We start from the raw sequence: 21,169 nt of genomic DNA, 5'->3' as shown, positions 1-21,169 counted from the left end.
TACTTTTACGCTGGTAACCACGGTAAACATCGAGTTACTAAGCGCGGCCCTGCGCTTAGTAACCCGATGTTTACCCTGGTTACAAGTGAACGCATCGCTGGATAGCTGTCACACACAACGATCCAGCGATGACAGCGGGAGATCCAGCGACGAAAGAAAGTTCCAAACGATCTGCTACGACGTACGATTCTCAGCAGGGTCCCTGATCGCTGCTGCGTGTCAGACACAGCGATATCGTATGGATATCGCTGGAACGTCACGGATCGTACCGTCGTAGCGATCAAAGTGCCACTGTGAGACGGTACCCTAACTCTAATTCCAACCCTAACCCTAAGGCTATGTGCCCACTTTGCGGATTCGTGTGAGATTTTTCCGCACCATTTTTGAAAAATCCGCAGGTAAAAGGCACTGCGTTTTACCTACGGATTTACAGCGGATTTCCAGTGTTTTTTTGTGCGGATTTCACCTGCGGATTCCTATTGAGGAACAGGTGTAAAACGCTGAGGAATCCGCACAAAATTGACATGCTGCGGAAAATACCGTGCGGAAACGCTGTGTATTTTCCGCACCATGGGCACAGCAGATTTGGTTTTTCATAGGTGTACATGGTACTGTAAACCTGATGGAAAACTGCTACGAATTCGCAGCGGCCAATCCGCTGCGGATCCGCGGCCGATCCGCGGCCGATCCGCGGCCGATCCGCTGCGGATCCGCGGCAATCCGCTGCGGATTCGCAGCCAAATCCGCACTGTGTGCACATGCCCTACCCCTAACCCTACCCCTAATTCTAACCCTAATTCTAACCCTAGTTCTAACCCTAACCCTAGCAGAAAAAAAAAATATATATTTTATTTATTTTTATTATTGTCCCTATGGGGGTGATAAAGGGGGGTCATTTACTTTTTTTTATTTTGATCACTGTGATAGGCTATATCGCAGTGATCAAAATACTTCTGAAATGAATCTGCCAGCCGGCAGACTCTGCGGGCGCAGTGCGCATGCGCCCGCCATATTGGAAGATGGCGGCGCCCATGGAGAAGCCGGACGGACATCGGGAGGCCCGGTAAGTATGAAGGGGGGGTGATCGGATCACGGGGGGGGGGACCGGAGCACAGGGGGGGGGGACCGGAGCACAGGGAGGGGGCACCGGAGCACGGGGGGAGCAGACAGGAGAACGGAGGAGCGGACAGAACGAATTATGGGGGCGGACCGCGCACCGGAGCACTGGGGGGGCGATGGGTGGGGTGGGGGCAGATTAGGTTTTCCAGCCATGGCCGATGATATTGCAGCATCGGCCATGGCTGGATTGTAATATTTCACCGTTTTTTGGGGTGAAATATTACAAATCGCTCTGATTGGCAGTTTCACTTTCAACAGCCAATCAGAGCGATCGTAGCCACGAGGGGGTGAAGCCACCCCCCCTGGGCTGAAGCACCACTCCCCCTGTTCCTGGAGATCGGGTGAAATTGGAGTTAACCCTTTCACCCGATCTGCAGGAGCGCGATCCCTCCATGACGCATACGCTGCGTCACAGGTCGGGAAGGCACCGACTTTCATGACGCAGCGTATGCGTCAAAGGTCGGGAAGGGGTTAATAAGAGATTTGGTCGGGGAATGAAGCGTGCTTTTTCACCTGTAAGAGATCGGTCTAGATGGGATGATGGAACATATATCCTGTACCTCTTCTACGTCTGTCGTTCCTCAAAGGAGAGAAAGAAGGAGGACGAATGACTAGGAATCCCGGTGGGGGGTAGACTATTGCATTTCTATCCAGAATGGTCAGAGATCACAAATAGTGTTTGGGTTCAAAACACTATTTCTCAATGTCTCACGCTTGAGTTTATCTGTACCCCACGGGATAATGTTAAATTAACTCCTTTACGTTCTTCTCCCCTGGAACAATCTGCTTTAGAAGAAGAGGTGTGGTCTGTGCTAAAAATGTCCTTATAGAACGTTCCAAAGTCTGATAGAGGAAAGGGGTTTTATTCTCCCCTATTTCTTATTCAGAAGCCTGATAAGACTTATAGGACCATTATAAATCTCAGACATCTTAATAGTTACCTGGTTAAACATACCTTTTAGATGGAGTCCATCAACTCAACAATAAAAATGCTGTTCAAAAATTGTTTTATGGTAGTAGTCGATTTAAAAGATGCCTATTATCATGTGCCCATTCATGAAGATTTCCAGCAATTCCTGAGTAGCAGTATTAATGGGGGGAGTAGTTCACCATTTTCAGTACAGAGCTCTTCCCTTCGGTATAACTTCTGCTCCTAGAATATTCACAAAAATAGTTGCAGAGGTTATGGCTCATTTGCGGGAATCTAATCTTATTGTTCCCTACCTTGATGATTTCCTCATAGCAGGGAACTCAGTGGAACACTGTCTCAATTAGAGGTAACTAAAGTTAAATTGGAACACCTAGGCTAGATAATTAATTATGAGAAATCCCGGTTGCAGCCCCTAAAAATTCAAACGTTTTTAGGGTTATTAGATTCAACTACACAAGTGTCTCCTTCCAGAAAATAAATTATATCAGATTCAGCATCAGGTATTAAAGGCGATCAATACACCCTCTATGACCCTTCGACAAGCTATGTTCCTGCTGGGGTCCCTCACATCATGCATTCCAGCGGGCCACCACATCAGGATCCTCTCGGACAACGAGGTGGCAGTCGCCTATATAAATCATCAAGGCGGAGCACGTTCCGAGACTCTGATGCAGGTCACAGATCGCCTGTTCCAGATGGCAGAGACGAATTTTCAATCTTTGCTCTCCACATCAGAGGAAAAGAAAATATAAAGCTGACTTTCTCAGCCGCAATATACTAAGACAAGGGGAATGGTCTCTAAATGGAGACGTCTTCAACCAGATTGTCTGCCGATGGGGTTGGCCAGTGGTGGACCTATTTGCTACAAGAGACAACAAAAAAGTGAAAACTTTTGTTCTCTGAATCCCAGGGAAAATCCGTTGGCAGTGGATGCATTCCTCATAAAATGGGATTTTACTCTGGCCTACGCCTTCCCACCATTGAACCTGTTACCTCTAGTGGTGAGGAAAATCAGAGAAGATCGTGCGAGAGTCATTCTGATTGCTCCTTTCTGGCCCAGGAGAACCTAGTTTGCATGGCTCAGGAGAATGTCAGTAGGCGATCCCTGGATGCTACCAGACATCCCAAATCTACTTTCCCAGGGGCCGGTATTCCATCCACAAGTGAAGGGACTTCATTTGACGGCTTGGAGTTTGAGCGGTCATTATTAAAAAAATAAAGGCTTCTCCTCTAATTTGGTTGATACCCTCTTAAAAAGTAGGAAGCAGATAACAAGAATCTACTCCAGAACCTGGAGAAAGTTCCTGACTTTCTCCGATTTTAACATCCATGAAGGAGTACCGATACGCCAAATATTAGAATTTTTGCAGAGTGGGTTGGAGTTAAATTTCTCTACAAGCACTCTAAAGGTACCGTCACACTCAGCGACGCTGTGGCGATATAGACAACGAGCCGACCTAAACTAGATCGCTGGAGCGTCGCTGTTTAGGTCGCTGTAGAGACGTCAAACACAGCAACTCCAGAACGATGCCGGAGCGATCCAGTGACGTAACGGCGACTCACTTCTCGTTCTCGCTGGTTGATAGCTCCATGTCTGGCATTGCTGGCGTCGTTGCTTTTGATGTCAAGCATGACGATACACGCTGACCTGGTGACGAAATAAAGTTCTGGACTTCTAGCTCCGACCAGCGATGGCACAGCGGGATCCAGATCGCTGCTGCGTGTCAAACACAATGAGATCGCTATCCAGGACGCTGCAACGTCACGGATTGTTGTGGTTCTCTTTGCAAAGTTGCTGTGACGGTACCTTAAGAGTACAGGTGTCAGCACTTAGTGCCCTGTTCTCGTGTAATATTGTCAACAATTATTGGGTGTCGAGATTCATTAAGGCAGTCGGTAGAGCCAGACCATTACATAAAAATAAATAGTACCGTGGGACTTAAATCTAGTCCTTTCTTCTCTAACAAAAGACCCCTTTGAGCCCTTACATGAAGCCTCAATCAAAATGTTCTCTCAAAACCGCTTTTCTGATAGCTATAACATCGGCTCACAGAATAGGAGACATCCAGGCGCTTTCTAGACTTCCCCCGTATATGGAATTCTTACAGGATAGTTATCCTCAGGCCAAACCCAGCCTACTTACCAAAGGTAGCATCGCAATTTCACAGATCACAGGAGATGGTTCTACCTTCATTTATCCCTAATCCTTCTAACCCTAAAGAAAATGAACTCCATGCATTAGATGTCAGGAGATGCCTTTTACAATATATTTCAGTTACTAATTATTGGAAGAAAGATAATGCACTATCCTTAGGGTACCGTCTCACAGTGGCACTTTGGTCGCTACGACGGTACGATCCGTGACGTTCCAGCGATATCCATACGATATCGCTGTGTCTGACACGCAGCAGCGATCAGGGACCCCGCTGAGAATCGTACGTCGTAGCAGATCGTTTGGAACTTTATTTCGTCGATGGATCTCCCGCTGACATCGCTGGATCGGCGTGTGTGACACCGATCCAGCGATGTGTTCGCTTGTAACCAGGGTAAACATTGGGTTACTAAGCGCAGGGCTGCGCTTAGTAACCCGATGTTTACCCTGGTTACCATCGTAAATGTAAAAAAAAAAACAAAACAGTACATACTCACATTCCGGTGTCCGTCAGGTCCCTCGCCGTCTGCTTCCCGCACTGACTGTAAATGCTGGCCGGAAAGCAGGGCACAGCGGTGACGTCACCGCTGTGCTCTGCTTTTACTTTACGGCCGGCACTCAGTCAGTGCGGGAAGCAGACGGCGAGGGACGTGTGACAGACAGCAGAAAGTGAGTATGTACTGTTTGTTTGTTTTTTTTACATTTACGATGGTAACCATCGGGTTACTAGGCGCAGCCCTGCGCTTAGTAACCCGATGTTTACCCTGGTTACCCGGGGACTTTGGCATCGTTGGTCGCTGGAGAGCTGTCTGTGTGACAGCTCCCCAGCGACCACACAACGACTTACCAACGATCACGGCCAGGTCGTATCGCTGGTCGTGATCGTTGGTAAATCGTTTAGTGTAACGGTACCCTTATCCTTCCAAGGTCCTAGGAAGGGGGTTAGAGCATCAAAATGCACACTAGCTAAATGGATTAGGGAGGCTCTCTCTGGCTTACACAGCAGGAGGGCGTCCGGCTCTGCAGAATCTGAGGGTGCATTCCACCCGAACCATGGCATCATCCTGGGCGAAAAGATCTGGAGTGTCAATCGACCAGATATATAAGGCGGCAACATGGTCATCCCCTTCCACCTTTTTCAAACAATATCGGTTGGACTTGGGGTTCTACTCAGATCTCACCTTCGGGTTAAGGGTGCTGCAGGCTGTGGTCCCTCCCTAGAATGGCTTACATCTCTGTAAATCTCTCGTGGTGCTGTCATGGGAGTCCGAATAAAGCATTAAGCTACCTACCGGTAGCGGCATTTTTCGGAGGCCCATGACAGCACCCTTAGTTCCCTCCCTATTCACGTGGGGGTTGCACATCCTTAGAATGTTAAAGAAAAAAAGTTTCTCGTGTGATATCTGGATTGTTACTTCATTAAAGATATTGTATTTAACTGTATATAATGTTGTGCTTGCTTTTGCTTGTCATTAACTGCGGTTGTCCTCTCGGGCTCTGTAATACAACTGATACGTGGGAGAGGTGCCGCCCTTTTGTATCTGTGGGTTTCCTGTTCCTAAGGGGCGGATCCCCTCTCTCGTGGTGCTGTCATGGGCCTCCGAAAAATGCCGCTACCGGTAAGTAGCTTAATGCTTTTACTTCATGTGCCACTTGCAATTTTGCTTTGCCACTTGCCCACAATACTCCTTTGTGCCAGAACTGTGACCTGGCCTGTGTGCAGCCGCCTTCTGCCTCCACCTCCAATGTCTCCACCGATCCCACCGAGCCTAACCCTCCTGAGTGCGCCGCTTCCTTGTCACGGTCTATGGATTCTTTGGCCAAGGCATTGGATTCTTTCCGGGGATCCTCCCCAAGCCAGAACACACACACACACACACACACACACACACACACACACACACACACACACACACACACACACACACACACACACACACACACACACACACACACACACACACACACACACACACACATCTGCGAGCTCAACTTCTCACTGCCCTTTCCCCGGGGTCGCAGCGCACATGACTTGGAATACGAGGTGGAGGAATCTTTAACCCAAGACTCCTCGATCGGTCAGGAGACACTTGACTCCCTTATTGAGGCAGTCAACAAAACGCTAATGGCTGATGAGGAATCTGTATCCACTCAGGAACATGTTGTGTCTTTTAAAAAGACTAAAGGTGTCCAAAAGATAATTGCTAATCACCCTGAGTTTAAGGACCTTGTCCAAAAACACAGGGAACACCTAGATAAGCGATTTACGGCTCAAAAGGCCACGGAAGCTAAATATCCTTTCTCCAAGGACCTAATGAAGGAGTTGCTTCTCTCTCCTTCTGTATATCCTGCCGTATTGCGACTTGCATCCAAAACAATCCTATCTGTCTGACGGTTCATCAGTCAAAAACCCTTCTGATCGTCAAAATGACTACCTGGCTCGCTCAGTCTTTGAGGCCTCAGGAGCAGCACTCCTTCCATCTTTCGCTGCTACGTGGGTGGCTAAGGCAATGGTCGCCTGGGCACAGGTGTTAACCTCTACCGTCCATGACAGTAATCTTCCCCCCCAGAAGTGGCCAGACTCGCTAACCAGATAGCTCAGGCCAGAGACTTTGTAGTTAACGCTTCCATAGATGCAGCTAATTGCGTGGCGCAAGCAGCTGCAAACACAATCTCCATCAGGAGGGCCTTGTGGCTCCGGGATTGGCGAGCAGATTCTGCTTCTAAAAAGTCGCTCACTTCTTTACCTTACCAAGCTGGTCGTTTATTTGGAGAGAAACTAGACCAAATCATTTCTGACGCTACCGGAGGGGAAGAGTAAATTTCTTCCTCAGCAAAAACCTACCTGGCCCTTTCGGAATCAACAACCGATTCGGTTCCGGTCCTTTCGTAACAACTCCAGTTGTTCATCCACTTCCCTTGCTCCTGGTTCGGGACTGCGGGGAGACAGAAATCCCCAGGTCTCATACAGACCTAACCATTCCTGGAAACCCAGACCGAGACCTTCTGGCCCTAAGGCGTCCACATCCCTTAAACCTTCTACACAATGACTCGTCGATGTGTCCGGTGGACACCGACAAAGTAGGCGGACGTCTTTTTTCGTTCCGTCAATCTTGGCTCTCGGTCGTTCACGACAAGTGACTCGGAGAGCTCGTGTCCTCCGGATACAAAATCGAGTTTTCTTCCATTCCCCCCCTCACTCTTGTTCCAGTCCTCTCCCCCCAAATCAAGAGCATCAGATCTTCTTCAGGCCATACAGGCGCTTCGAAGGTACGGTGTCATCGTTCTGGTCCCTCGAGACCAAAGGTTCAGGGGGTTTTACTCAAACCTATTCGTGGTTCCAAAGAAGGATGGGACTCTACGGCCCATACTGGACCTCAAGCTGTTAAACAAGTTTGGGCGGGTTTGACACTTCAGGATGGACTCGCTCCGTTCCATTGTCGCGTCCCTGGAAAGAGTTCCTAGCATCCATAGACATCAAGGATGCTTATCTCCACATCCCAATCTTTCCCTCTCATCAGCAGTTCCTGCACTTCGCAATCCAGGATGAACATTTCCAGTTTGTGGGCTTCCCCTTCGGCCTCGCCACCGCTCCCAGAGTTTTCACGAAGGTCATGGCGGCTGTCATGGCCATTCTTCACGCTCGGGGAGTGGTAGTTCTTCCGTATCTAGACAACCTATTAATCAAGGGTCCGTCCCATTCTGCCTGCGAGGAGTCTGTAAGTATCACCGTGGATTCTTTCTAGCCTGGGTTGGACAATCAACTTTGAGAAATCTCCAGTGCCAGCTCAGCAAATCTTCTTCCTGGGCATGATCCTGGACTCTTCCCGCGGCTTAGTCATTCTCCCTCCAGAGAAGGGCTTGTCCTTACAACAGGGAGTGTGCAAGCTTTCCCGTCCAGTCCCTCACTCCATTCGCTTCACGATGCGCATCCTCGGGAAAATGGTGGCGGCGATGGAAGCCGTTCCGTTTGTGCAGTTCCATCTCCGTCCCCTGCAACAGGTGCTGCTGTTAGCCTGGGACAGAAGTCCGTTCTCCCTCAACTTGTTTTTGCCTGTCCCCACAGGTCAGGCAGACCCTCAGGTGGTGGACGATGAAAGATTCTCTGAACCATGGGAAATCCTTCCTCCCGGTGCGCTGGTTAGTGGTGACCACCAATGCCAACCTTTTGGGCTGGGGCGCAGTTTTCAATCACCACACAGCACAAGGTCGTTGGTCCACGCGAGAGTCGCATCTCCCAATCAATGTCTTGGAAATTCGAGCGATCACACTTGCCTTACGCAATTTTCAACACCTTCTCGTAGGCCATCCCATCAGAATCCAATCCAACAATGCCACGGCTGTGGCGTATATAAACCGGCGAGGGGGAACCCGCAGTAGGGCGGCCATGCGCGAAGTCACTCACATCCTACGCTGGGCTGAGACCAATCATTCATTCATCTCGGCGATCCACATACCGGGCGTGGAGAATTGGGAGGCGGACTTCCTCAGTCGCCAAGGTCTTGCATCAGGCGAGTGGTCCCTCCATCCGGAAGTCTTCCAGCAGATTTGTCTTCGCTGGGGACACCGGATGTGGATCTCATGGCCTCAAGGCTAAACAACCAGGTTCCCCAGTTCATTGCTCGATCCCGCAATCCTTACGCCATCGGAGCAGATGCTCTGGTTCTGTGGCATCGGTTCCAGCTGCCGTACATCTTTCCTCCTATTCCTCTGCTCCCGAGGGTCACCAAGAAGATCAGGGCAGAGGGGAGACCGGTGATCCTTGTCGTGCCGGACTGGCCACGCCTAGCATGGTACGCGGAACTCGTCCAAATGGTCGCCGATTTTCCCTGACTGCTTCCAGATCACATGGATCTTCTCACAAGGCCTGATTTGCCACCAGAACTCCGGGGCCCTGTCTTTGACGGCGTGGCTGTTGAATCCTGGATTTTAGCCCAAACTGGATTCTCTCCAGGGGTTTCTTCTACCATGATTAGTGCTAGGAAACCCACATCCATGCGCATTTGGACGTTCCCCTTTGGTGTTTGCATTTCCTCCATTCTGGAGTTCCTCCAATCAGGCTTAGTCAGGCCTTGCCCTAGGCTCGCTCAAGGGACAAGTGTCCGCATTGTCAGTTCTATTCCAACGAGAGAGCGCTTCCAGACTGCAGGTTAAGACGTTCATCCAAGGAGTCTCCCGGGTGGCCCCTCCCTATAGAATGCCGTTGGCTTCATGGGATCTGAACTTGGTTCTCGGAGTTCTTCAGGAGGCCCCTTTAGAACCATTGCAGGACATCTCTCTGACCCTCCTTTCATGGAAGGTGGTCTTTCTAGTGGCGATTACATCAATCAGGCGAGTCTGAGCTGGCTCTCCCCCTTTCCGATTTTTTTTTTTTTTTTTTTTCCACCCAGACAAGGCAGTTTTGAGGACTTCTCCCTCTTTCCTGCCTAAGGTCGTCTCCTCTCTTCACCTAAATGAGGACACTGTCTCGCCGTCATTCTGCCCGGCACCAACCCATCGTATCGCAAAAGCTCCTCCATACTCTTGATGTAGTTAGGGCTCTTTGGCGGTACATATCTTGGACGGCTCCCTTCCGTAAGTCGGATGTCCTCTTCGTGCTTCCGGAGGGACATAGGAAAGGTCTAGCTGCCTCAAAGGCCACTCTAGCTAGGTAGATTCGCTCAACTATCCAGGAATCCTACCGCATCAGGAACACTCCTGTCCCAGCAGGGATTAAGGCGCATTTTACTTGATCGGTCGGTGCCTCTTGGGCCATTCGGCACCAGGCGTCAGCACAACAGCTTTGCAAAGCTGCGACTTGGTCCAGTCTGCATACTTTTGCAATGCATACTTTTTACAAAGCACTATCTCTTTCATACCCAGTCTTTGGCAGACGCTGCCCTTGGCAGGCACATTCTGCAGACAGCGGTACCTCAGTAAGCCAGTAGTACATGGGGTTTTAGCAGTGCAATTGCTCCCCACCCAGGGACTGCTTTGGGATGTCCCACAGTCTGTTCCCCAATGAGGCGTAGGAGAAAAGGAGATTTTTGTGTACTCACCGTAAAATCTTTTTCTCCGAGCCAATCATTGTGGGACACAGCACCCACCCTGTTAGTTTTTCGGCTTGTTGGCGGTTCTTCGGTTTTGACATACTGTAGTTTACTTGTCTTGGTTTTTTATACTCCTACTGCTTTACTACCGAACTGGGTCATTACTGGCCAGTCAAGGGGTGTATACTGCAGAGGAGTTAATTCTTTGTGTTTACTTGGTGTCCTCCTAGTGGCAAGCAGCATAACACCCACGGTCTGTGTCCCCCAATGATTGGCTCGGAGAAAAAGATTTTACGGTGAGTACACAAATCTTTTTCATGCGAACAAACTAAAGTCAACAGGGGTCCATCCGGTAGCGTATGCCCAATACAAGATGCCCAGGTCATGCATGAAAATAGTGCCCAATAGGTTGTGAGAGAAACAACAACCTACAGACTCGGTACAGATGACAATTGGTTAACCGGTATACAATACGTAATACTCAACGGTTGTAATATACTGCCCCATATTCCATCAAAATCCTCCCTTGAGTACAAATATTGAAATAGTCTATCTTGGCTAATAATTGTCCCAAGGAAGGGAATGCCCACGATTAAACAAAATATAGGATGCCACAGACACAGGTGAAGGCCAGCGCAAGCCAAATGAAATTCCATTGAAGAAAGTTCGTAGATCCCCCAAGATAACGTGTTTAGTCAAATCGAAAAAATGTCCAGGAGAAGGAGACCGCTCACAGATTGGCACGGGCTTATCAAAATGATTTTGCTGGTCCGAGACATGGCAGGAAATATTCAATTGACAGGTCAACCCAGGAAGCCTGTGAATAGAAGGTCTGCATTAATACCATGCGGTGCCGTAGAGTGAAGCAAAAAGATCCAACGGGACTCTGCCTGTAATAGTTTCTTGTGTAGGGACCCACCTCTACCGGAGCCCCTTATGTGTTCTAGTTCAACTACCCTGGTATTGGAACAACTCCCTGCATGGTTAGTCAGAAAGTGAGATGGCAATCTGGCGGCAATCTGTGGCAGCTGTGTTAATAGTTGAAAAGTGTCACTGGATCCTGCGACTAAAGGTACCTTCACACTAAGCGACGCTGCAGCGATATCGACAACGATGCCGATCGCTGCAGCGTCGCTGTGTGGTCGCTGGAGAGCTGTCACACAGACAGCTCTCCAGCGATCAACGATGCCGAAGTACCCAGGTAACCAGGGTAAACATCGGGTTGCTAAGCGCAGGGCCGCGCTTAGTAACCCGATGTTTACCCTTGTTACCAGTGTAAATGTAAAAAAAACACTACATACTTACATTTGCGTCCCCCGGCGTCCGCTTCCCTGCACTGTGTAAGTGCCGGCCCTAAAGCGCAGCAGTGACGTCACTGCTGTGCTTTGCTTTCCGGCCGGCACTGACACATTCAGTGCAGGAAGCTCTGAGCAGCAGCGCGGACGCCGGGGGACGTGACAGACATCAGAGGGTGAGTATGTAGTGTTTTTTTTTTTTTTACTTTTACAATGGTAACCAGGGTAAATATCGGGTTACTAAGCGCGGCCCTGCGCTTAGTAACCCGATATTTACCCTGGTTACCATTGTAAAACATCGCTGGCATCGTTGCTTTTGCTGTCAAACACAACGATACACGCCGATCTGACGACCAAATAAAGTTCTGGACTTTCAGCAACGACCAGCGATATCACAGCAGGATCCAGATCGCTGCTGCGTGTCAAACAACGATATCGCTATCCAGGACGCTGCAACGTCACGGATCGCTGTCGTTAGCGCTGCAAAGTCGTTTAGTGTGAAGGTACCTTTAGTTCTTGTAACGTCTGACCTATATAAACAAGGAAGCAAGGGCAGATTATGGCATAGATAACGTTGGTCGTTTTGCAGAAAATATAAGTCTTCAGATTGTGCTGGGTTTGATCAAACGGATTGCAAAATACATCACGTGTAGGGTGCATGTATTGACAAACGTTGCAATTACCCCATGGAAACAAGCCCTTCAAGATAATGCCTCGATTGAGTCTAAGTGGGCCTCGTGTAGTAACTCCTCGTGAGGATGTCCCTTGGGTTGGGGGCTCTACTCGCAGTCACGAGTGGCTGTTTACTCACAACCCGAGAGGTCTGCAAATCTATAGTCAAAATTCCCCAATGCTCTTGTAAGATATTTTTAACCTGTGCCCTGTGAGTATTAAAACTCGTGATGAAGCGAATGATTATCAGAATCCTTTTTATTTGAAATCAGTAGGGAATCCTGTGTTTCTGCTTTGGCCCTCTGATAGGCCCGAGAAATGCATTTCCTAGGATAGCTTCTCTTCTTGAACCTATGAGTGAGATCCAACGCCTCTTTCTGAAAGTCTTGATAGTCTGCAATTACGCCTGACCCTCAAAAATTGACCAACCGGAACATCTTGCTTGTAGTACCATAACAAAATTATGTACCAAGTGATCAAAATGGTATCCATAAAACATCTGACCCGCAAAAAAATAAGCAGTCACAATCTGTTTTTTTTTTTGTTTTTTTTCTGCTGAAATAATTAAAAATTGGACATGTTTGGTATCATTGTGATTATACTGACAAGGGAAATCATATTGTAAAGTCTTTTTTACCACAAAATGTACACCGCAAAAAGCGATCAGAATCGCTGTGCTGCTTTTCCAATTTCCCTGTATATTATGTGGTAAAATGAATGATTGTCATTCAAAAGTACAACTAGTCTCCCAAAAGAACAAGCCCTCATGTCTGAGGACAGAATAATCAGTTATGGCTCTGGGAAGAAGGGGGGGGTATGGAAAAATCAAAAATGGAAATTGGCCACGCCTTGAAAGGGTTAAATTCCATAAACCTAGTTGGTTGTACATCCTCACTTGACTCCTCATCGGTTGACTCCTAATCCGAGCAGGAAACATTGACCTGTTGTCTTCCCCACCAGACTCCCTCTTAAATTCCACTTAATCTATAGTGTTCCCCATTGTGACATCAGGACTCTAATTTAAAGGAAGTCATTAGTGGAGGTTGCAATTGTGCTGCAAAAAAAATACCCAATTTGGTGGGAGTAAAGTGTAGAACCTCTATTTAGTTATAGTAGCAATTCTTGTATTTTTGAAATCGTCACTTTAAATGATCACAGATAAATGAAGGGGGCAGTGCATGCTTTATAGCTCCTGTATCAGTCGTTCTTATGGAGACTGTAAATGACCAGTTGAAGTATTGTAATAAGATTTAAATATACTCTAACATAGAAATAGGTAAATTAAGAATCAAGAAATGTAGTTGCAAGTATACCTGCGTAAAGGGTGTGTGGAACATGAAGGACATGCAGCTAATGTATGGAAAAACACAGCCATAATATCCCTTGTAATATTGCATGGAGTGTGCCAAATTGTGGACCTGTACGTCATGCATACAGTGGTGTCCAGTATGTGACAGATTTCGCAGCATACATTATGGAAAACTGATATATTTTTATTCCGGCCTGTACAAATTTGTAATAACTGTGGATAGTGATTTTTATACGGCAACATTGCACTGATTATCCCAGGAGAACATGGCATATGGATTTCAGCAGTTAAGCCACTGTAATATATGAAGAGACAATGTTTCAAATCTTTAAACCCAACGTTTTTTGGATATAACAGATTTGATTGTTTTTGCAACAAATTATTGCACATACTTTTTTAATGTAAGGCCTTTGTTCAGATAAAGCACTTTGGTATTAAGGTGTTTTTTTTTTGTTTTTTTTGCCTTTGTTAATGTGGTGTCTAATGCATTTTCAAGGTTCCTGTATGTACTGTTGGTAATCAGAATTTTAGCTATTAAATGTTTCTCGTTTGTCATGCCTATAAATTGCATTGTTTTGGCTCTAGTTTCTTTTGTAACTTTGACTTATTCTGTCCCATATAGATAAGTGGGTTTACAATTTCTAAACTGGCCCAATACAGTTTGAAGGAGCCAAACAATGAATATGTATTTTGGGAGTACAAAGCTGTTGTAGACAAAGAGAATCCAAATAACGAAGAACGTTCTTCTAAAGGAAAGGTGAGAATTGTACTCGATTTTATATATCAAAAAAACAAAACAAAAAAACTTCAGAATCTAGCTTTAACCCCTTAGTGACGGAGCCAAATTTTTGAAATCTGACCAGTGTCACTTTATGTGGTAATAACTCTGCAACGCTTCAACAAATCCCAGTGATTTTGAGACTGTTTTTTTCATGACACATTATACTTTATGATAATGGTAAATCTAGGTCAATATGTTTTGTGTTTATTTATAAAAAGTATCAAATTTTAGTAAAATGTTAAAAAATTTGCATTTTTCTAAATTTGAATGATTATCTCTTTAATCCAGATGGTCATACCACAGCGAACCATTAATAACATTTCCCACGTGTCGGCTTTATATCAGCACCATTTGTAAAATGTTATTTTGTTTTGTTAGCATTTTGAGGTTTAAAAATGTAGCATAAATTTTTCATATTTTCAAGGAAATTTACACAATTTCTTTTTAAGGACTTATCCATGTTTGAAGTGACTTTAGGGGTCCTATATATTAGAAAACCCCCAAAAGTGATACCATTTTAAAAACCGCACCCCTGACATATTGAAAACTGCAGTCAGTTTGTTAACCATTCAGGTGCTTTACAGGAATTAATGCAGAGTGGCATGACAGAAATGAAAATGTCTATTTTTACCACCTAAATGCCTCTAACTTCTGAACAGATTACTACAGCAGTCAGACTGTAAGGCTGCTATTTGGTCATGAACTGACATGGCAAACATCAGGACCACACAATCGTGATCTGAGGGCAACAATTTGGATAAAGAGGAAGCCCTCACACTCTGTTAACCATTTATAATGATGTAGTCACTACTGACAGCAGCATCTAAGGGGGTTAAACAGATTTGGATGGTGCAAACACTGATCATGGCTGATACAGCAAGTTGTCAGCTATAGTGCACAACCGACAGCTGCTAGATTGTCACCTGTATTGGGAGGCTATTCTCCTATATCTCAGGTCAGTTAAAAGACGTATTGGCTGTCATTAAGGGGTTACAGATCAGGAAAGGCTTAGCTGAAGAGATAATTGATTTGAATTGGTGGCCAGTCTCAAGGATCCATATGTTCCTAATTTCATACCGATTTTAAAGGGGTAGGTTCAGATTTATAGATGACTGCCTTTTATTATAGCTACTATTGAATGTCTTGTATTCTCTGAAGACATTGCTGTAAACTGTCTGTTTGTCCTGTATGTTAATGACAGGGATTGTCCTGTCAAAACCGATAACTCGTACATGCCCTCTGGTCCCAGGTCGTAAACCGGCGAATCCTCATTGCGTGTGCTGGGGTGATTCATAGGTCTGCAGTAAGTGACTGACATGAGACTTGTTGGTTCTGATAGGACAACCCCTTTAAGATGGCGCTATGATGCCCTATTCATTTACCTAACTGGGAAGCATCTTGAGCTATAGGTGTGGGAAGTTTTGGAGTTTAAGTAATAAAACTGTTTATTTTAATGCATGCAGTGTTAGTAGTAGTCAGGACTTTCAGACAGCCAGTAATCGTGAGCGACATGGAAAACTTGTCAATCTTTTTGGCTTGTGTAAACATGCCACAATTGACCAACAAAAAGGGGGAAAAAGCTCTTGTTGGTGATTGGATCTTTCGTGCTAGCAATAAAATAATCGTTCTCTGCAGCATTTTCCTGTGTAAACAGAATATAATTTTGGCAGCATCTCCGATCACCCAGTCCACATGTAACTCTGGTTGAACTGTCTGAACAGGCCATTAAAGGACCTCTGACTCTCTCAAATTCCATCTAGCTTGCATCAGTAAAATGTTAATATGTTCAGGGTTTGACTTGAGTAGAAGTGGGTTATGCACCTGAAGCCTCATCAGATGTGCTGGCATCCAATGTAATCAAATGGGTAATAACATGTATAATGTTTTCCCATACATCGCATGTAGAGAAAAAAAAAATGTAAAATCCGTCTGTGGCTATGCAGCAGAAATGGTGTTGGCAGTAGTCTGTGCATAACCAAATACTAAAAAGGAGAGCCCGAGTCCAGAGCTACATAGAGAAATTAAGAAAAAAAAAAAAAAAATCAAGCAATATCATATCAAGCATATCAAGACAATAGTAAAATTGTATAAACTAGAGCCTAAAGGTGTAAGTAAAAATATAAAGCCTCAAAACCTACCCATCGCAAAAGTAAGCAAAGTGTACAAACAGCAGTTTTGGCCGATATAAAATGCAGCTGCCACCTTTAAGGACTTATCTACAGCATTATATAATGTTGTAGATAAGCCCCCCCCCCCCTCCGACCTGAAAAATAAATTACCCGGGAGACCGGTCCGGTTCCTCCCGTCTTTTTGCGATGCTGCCCTCCTGTTGCTTCATTGTTCCCTGGCATCACGCTCCTGTGCAGGCGTACTTACCTGCCCTGTTGGGGGCAGAGCAAAGTACTGCAGTGCACAGGTGCTGGACCTCTCTGACCTTTCCCAGCACCTGCGCACTGCAGGACTTTCCTCAGCCCTCAACAGGGCTGGTAAGTACGCCTGCAAAGGAGAACGATGCCGGGGAGCAATGAAGCAACTGGAGGGCGGCATCGCAAGAAGATGGGAGGAACTTTACCAACCTCCCGGTAATTTATTTTTGTTATCTTTCAGGTAGGATCATTATATAATGCTGTAGATAAGCCCTGAAAGGCAGTGACGACATCTTATATCGGCCAAAACTACTGACAGGTTCCCTTTAAAGTGCTGTTTGTGTGGTGGTTGTTTCAATTAAGACTGGCCATCCACACTTTGCACACAGAACAATCATACTGTGCTCATAAAACATTGGATTACTGGCAACTGCCATATTCAAGTGATCTTTAAAAATCATCCAACCCAGTTTAAGTGTAGGGTGTGGGGTTTTTGGTTGGGGGGAGGGGGGGGCTAGTAATGAATTTCTTCATATAGCCGATGACTGTTAAGGAATATGCCTTAAAATATTTATAGCATAAACTTAAGTGTTTTTGGTTTTTTTTTTAAACTTATTTTCTAGGTTCCCCTATTCTTTGCCACAGAGAAATATTGTTCTGCCTCTATCGGTCAACTCTGGGTAGATCTTTTGAGATTTTATGCACTAGAATTCAACATGGCTGACCTGGTTGTCAATATTCGTGTTAAAGAGAAGCTTTCTAGGGAATTGAAGGACTGGCCTAAAAAACGAATTGCTGTAGAAGGTAACGTCGCTATGCTTATTGTGTGTTTCCATATAGTATTCATGTCTGTTACATAATAGTGGTCGCTTTATAGGACTTAATTTCTTGATTGCTACAAACCAGTTTTCTCCTGTCCTATTAAAACAAATGTATTTGTAGCAAGATTGAAGTGTGATGATGGTGGTTTTTATAGGAAAATGTGAAATATTTAAGGGAATTGATCGCTATTTTCTTTGAACCAACATTATGCTGCTCTCAGGCTAAAATGGCAGAGACCCTGATTCCATCAATGTGTCGTTTGGGCAAAACTGTTGCAAGCTGTCCAGCAGTTTTATCTGCTGCAGATCTAGCAATTCTCTGAATAGTGAGCTGATTAATCCAACCCACACCACTTAATGGCGGCTTTCTGTCTACACTATGCAATCAGTGGTGTGGGCAGGTTATACAGATCTCAGAATTCGTACAGCTGCCCTATCTGCAGCAGATACAATGGTGATGTAGCTGTTGAATCCAGGTCTTTTCCCCCTACTTTCTGCTGCTATGATGGGTAAGCAAAAACCTTTTTGGGCTATGTTCACATGCAGTGTGTTAGTGGTTCTTTTTTGTGCAAATTAAAAGTTGCATTTTACTTATCCAGCAAAAGCTATGAGACGTCAGCCAGCAATCTCATGCGTACATTTTTGTATTTTTTACTGTGTTTGAAATGTGCGGCATGTCAATTCTTTCAGCATTTATCACCCATAAAGACGGGAGGGCTAACTTTTTTTTTTAATTTATTTATTTATTTATTTTTATAGCCATTTTGGTAGACCATGTGCAAACATAATCCGCACCGCAAAAATGCTGCATGTGAACATGGTTTAAGTGATGAGAAAAAAATGTAAGAGCAGGGAAAACCTAGGGCAGTTTGAGGAACACTGTTATAGCAGCAATTAAATAAGTCGTAGATATTTAGAATTTCTGAATCATATCCTGAAAGACGAGTTATGAATTAAATGCTTGTTTTTGACCAGTTGTGGATGATGCACATATTAAAACAATATCAATCTTTAAAATCAGATCCTTATTCTGTAAAGAGGAACGTTGCAAGATCCATGAACAGTCAGTTGGTGTACGAGTATCTTCTTCACTGTTTAAAGACAACCTACAAATATTTTGCTTTGCCTCAAACAAAGTCTGGAAAAACAATCGCTCAAAAATCCACCAATTCTGCTGCAAATGGTAACAAAGGAAGTACTCTAAATACTTTGAAGAGTCCAAACTCTGTCCAGACCATAAGCAAGATGCTGGAAGATTTGACCATAAGCGATAAGGATAATTCAGCCTCTCGTGAAATTGCCCAGCCCCATCACCGTAACACTCCACAAGAGCTGAATAGTACTGCAACGAAACAGCTGGTCTATAATGTAACCTACCCAGATGTTAACCTTGAAGATGCAGACTGTATAACAGAAGAAATTATTTTAGATGACCCAGAAGATTTTTTCCAGGGCTGTGAAGAACCAGAAAGTCCTCATGAAGAGTCGGACGATGATGATGATGACCTCCCTCTAATGGAAAATGAAGAGCCTGGTGATTACATCATGATTGATCAAGGCTATGAGGATGATAGTGAAGGTGGAGAGTTGGCTTTGCCAGGCAATGAAGAAACAGACAGCTTGTCTGATTTTGAAGGAGGTACTGTGGTTGAGGGTGAAGAGGTTGGCTTTGGGAACAGCCTGTATGTTAGAAAAGGTTACGTAGAGGAGAACGTAGAGGGTATAGATGAACTAGAAGAAACTGTCCATGACTTTGGACTGGCGGCTCTAGTGAATTCAGATGATGAGGCAGATGACGAGTCTGCATCAATATTGAATCACAGTAAATATCTAGATGATGACCTAGAGATCACTTACACTGGCTCAGTGGATGGCCTGTTGTCTGAAGATGAGCAAACTGGACTAGATTCTGCATTTTCTCGCAATGTGCTACAGAGACCAGAACATGCCAACAAACCTCTGTCAGTTGCTGAAGTCTCGATTATTGAAGAGGTTTCCTTGTTTTATGAGTTCAACAAAGCAACATTTACAAAAGGCAAGGTAAGTTTGAAAACCACTTTTATTTTGCTATCTTTAACTTACTTTTATTTAGTCACCCTAGGTTATATTTTAGAAAAAAATCACAGCTGAAGGTGTACAGTTCTCAGTGAAGTGTTCCTGGCACTGCAGGTCAGGGAAGATAATGTTTTCTGAAAATTATAGGCTTTAATTTAAAACTATGTTGACAGCTAATGTATGCTGCCCTAACTTCAAGTTGCATGGAATACTAACTGGTTCAGTCATTTTATAAGAAATGTTTTGCTGCAATGTTTCTCTACAAATGGGCAAATTCAGCAGAAAACTGGTGGCCATGTTATGCACGTGATTATATACACTGCTCAAAAAAAAATAAAGGGACCACTATAATCCTACATCCTAGATATCACTGAATGAAATATTCCAGTTGTAAATCTTCATTATGTAAAATGTGTTGAACAATAAAACCTAAAAATGATCAATGTAAATCATAACTAATATCCCACGGAGGTCTGGAGTTGGAATGAGGTGGAAAATTAAGTTATAGGCTGATCCAACTTCAGAAGAAATGCCTCAAGACAAGGATATGATGCTCAGTTGTGTGTGTGTGTGTGTGTGTGTGTGTGTGTGTGTGTGTGTGTGTGTGTGTGTGTGTGGCTTCCATGTGCCTGTATGACCTCCCTCCAACACCTGGGTATGCTCCTGATGAGGCGGCGGATGGTCTCCTGAGGGATCTCTTCCCAGACCTGGACTAAAGCATCCGCCAACTCCTGGACAGTCTGTGGTGCAACGTGACGTTGGTGGATGGTGCGAGACATGATGTCCCAGATGTGTTCAATCGTATTCAGGTCTGAGGAACAGTTGGTCCAGTCCATAGCTTCAATGCCTTCATCTTGCAAGAACTGCTGACACACTCCAGCTACATGAGGTCTGACATTGTCCTGCATTAGGAGGAACCCAGAGCCAACCGCACCAGCATATGGTCTCACAAGGGGTCTGAGGATCTCATCTCGGTACCTAATGGCAGTCAGGTTACCTCTGGCAAGCACATGGATGGCTGTGCGGCCTCCAAAGAAATGGCACCCCATACCATTACTGACCCACTGCCAAAGTGGTCATGCTGAAGGATGTTGCAGGCAGATCGCTCTCCACGGCGTCTCCAGACTGTCACATCTGTCACATGTGCTCAGCGTGAACCTGCTTTCATCTGTGAAGAGCACAGGGCGCCAGTGGTGAATTTGCCAATCCTGGTGTTCTGTGGCAAATGCCAAGCATCCTGCACGGTGTTGGGCTGTGAGCACAACCCCCATCTGTGGAGGTCTGGTGCTCAGAACATCCTCATGGAGTCGGTTTCTAACTGTTTGTGCAGACACATGCACATTTGTGGCCTGCTGGAGGTCATTTTGCAGGGCTCTGGCAGTGCTACTCCTCCTGTTCTTCCTTGCACAAAGGCTGAAGTAACGGTCCTGCTGCTGGGTTGTTGCCCTCCTACGGCCCCCTCCGCTTCTCTTGGTGTACTGGCCTGTCTCCTGGTAGCGCCTCTAGACACTGCGCTGACACACAGCAAACCTCCTTGCCACAGCTCGCATTGATGTGCCATCCTGGATGAGCTGCACTACCTGAGCCACTTGTGAGTTGTAGAGTCAATCTCATGCTACGAGTGTGAAAGCACAACCAA

The 21,169-nt window shown here is 45.5% G+C and overlaps 1 protein-coding gene across 1 annotated transcript in view; it reads left to right on the top strand.

Moving 5' to 3' along the window:
• The window catches only part of TUT7 (terminal uridylyl transferase 7), a 115,706-nt gene that overhangs the window by 41,574 nt on the left and 52,963 nt on the right, over positions 1-21,169 (top strand). The window contains exons 11-13 of the mRNA XM_077299541.1: positions 14,130-14,264; positions 17,278-17,458; positions 18,497-19,515. Coding sequence (XP_077155656.1) covers positions 14,130-14,264; positions 17,278-17,458; positions 18,497-19,515 — 1,335 coding nt within the window. The remainder of the gene's footprint in view (positions 1-14,129; positions 14,265-17,277; positions 17,459-18,496; positions 19,516-21,169) is intronic.

Source organism: Ranitomeya variabilis, chromosome 1 (assembly GCF_051348905.1).
Source record: "Ranitomeya variabilis isolate aRanVar5 chromosome 1, aRanVar5.hap1, whole genome shotgun sequence".
Lineage (NCBI taxonomy): Eukaryota > Metazoa > Chordata > Amphibia > Anura > Dendrobatidae > Ranitomeya > Ranitomeya variabilis.
This window is presented reverse-complemented; position numbering and strand designations above follow the sequence as displayed.